This window comes from Penaeus monodon, chromosome 29 (assembly GCF_015228065.2).
Source record: "Penaeus monodon isolate SGIC_2016 chromosome 29, NSTDA_Pmon_1, whole genome shotgun sequence".
NCBI classification, from domain to species: domain Eukaryota; kingdom Metazoa; phylum Arthropoda; class Malacostraca; order Decapoda; family Penaeidae; genus Penaeus; species Penaeus monodon.
In genome coordinates, this window is record NC_051414.1 from 22,435,815 (window position 1) to 22,436,091 (window position 277).

A 277-nucleotide genomic window follows, 5' to 3' on the forward strand; every position below is an offset into this window, starting at 1 on the left:
GTTTTCGGATTTACCTCCGATACTTCCTTTCACCCTGATGTACTAAACTTCCTGAGAGTACTGCGGCGCCTCCTGCAGCGGCCTGCATCAGAAGCGCGTAACGCTGGCCTCCCTCGGCTCCGGTGCGCGGGCAGGCGAGGGCGCGGAGTGGCGGGACAGGATCGTGACCGCGTCATGGACAGAGTGGAACAGCCGCTCCTTCGGCAGGACGTCCAGCGTTCCGCAGCGCTCCAGCTGCTTCAGGACTTTTTCTGTGGGAGTAAGCAGATGATGTTAT

At 60.3% G+C, this 277-nt stretch overlaps 1 protein-coding gene across 3 annotated transcripts in view; it reads right to left on the minus strand.

The window, feature by feature from the left end:
- Positions 1-6: 6 nt before the first annotated feature.
- LOC119592022 (solute carrier family 26 member 6-like) overlaps positions 7-277 on the minus strand; it is a 15,905-nt gene continuing 15,634 nt past the window's right edge. For all 3 annotated transcript variants that reach the window (XM_037940813.1, XM_037940812.1, XM_037940811.1), the window contains exon 15: positions 7-254. In XM_037940813.1, the coding sequence (XP_037796741.1) occupies positions 88-254 (167 nt within the window). In that variant the 3' untranslated portion in view covers positions 7-87. The remainder of the gene's footprint in view (positions 255-277) is intronic.